This window comes from Fulmarus glacialis, unplaced genomic scaffold, assembly GCF_000690835.1.
Source record: "Fulmarus glacialis isolate BGI_N327 unplaced genomic scaffold, ASM69083v1 scaffold17917, whole genome shotgun sequence".
NCBI classification, from domain to species: domain Eukaryota; kingdom Metazoa; phylum Chordata; class Aves; order Procellariiformes; family Procellariidae; genus Fulmarus; species Fulmarus glacialis.
Window position 1 is genome coordinate 1,212 of NW_009221444.1, and position 561 is coordinate 1,772.

General features: G+C 62.9%; 1 protein-coding gene across 1 annotated transcript in view; it reads right to left on the reverse strand.

The window, feature by feature from the left end:
- Positions 1–441: 441 nt before the first annotated feature.
- ELMO3 (engulfment and cell motility 3) overlaps positions 442–561 on the reverse strand; it is a gene marked incomplete at both ends in the record, with an annotated part of 7,842 nt that continues 7,722 nt past the window's right edge. The window contains 1 exon segment of the mRNA XM_009581127.1: positions 442–554. Coding sequence (XP_009579422.1) covers positions 442–554 — 113 coding nt within the window.

Here is a 561-nt window from a genome sequence, read left to right on the forward strand (position 1 = left end):
CGCGTATTCGTCCCTTTGTAGTGCTGCTCCCCCCCCAGCCGTCCCAGGGCTGCCTGTACCTTTATTCCTGCCTGCATCCTTGCCTTCTCTGCCCAAAGCCTGGCTGCGGTGTGGGAGGGTCACCGCCCCCCCAGAGGGGTTTGGCTGTCTGGAAAGTATTTCGTCTTGCCTGCCCATGGCAGGGGGGCAAAGCAGCCAGGTCACCCAACAGGAGCCTGACACTCGGTGGCTCAGGCCCGTGCCCTCGCAGGAAGGCAGGACACAGACAGGGAAGGGTGGGCAGCTCGCCCCGGGATGGGCAAGGTGCAGGCAGCACATGCCCAAGCCCCCAGCCAGCGCCTGGGCTCGTCCCTTTGGGGTAGAGATGAAGGACAGAGCCTGGAGGAAGGGGTTTGATTTTGGGGGGTGTAGAGGGGGGCTGGGGCACAGGGAGGAACTCACTGCTCTACGTGGCTGAAGTCGTAGCAGAAGTTTAAGTTGCTGGGGGGCTTTGGGATGGGAGGGGGAGTGTCGGGAATGCTGATGTTCTCCAGGTCCAGGAGCCGCAGCTTGAGCTCCATG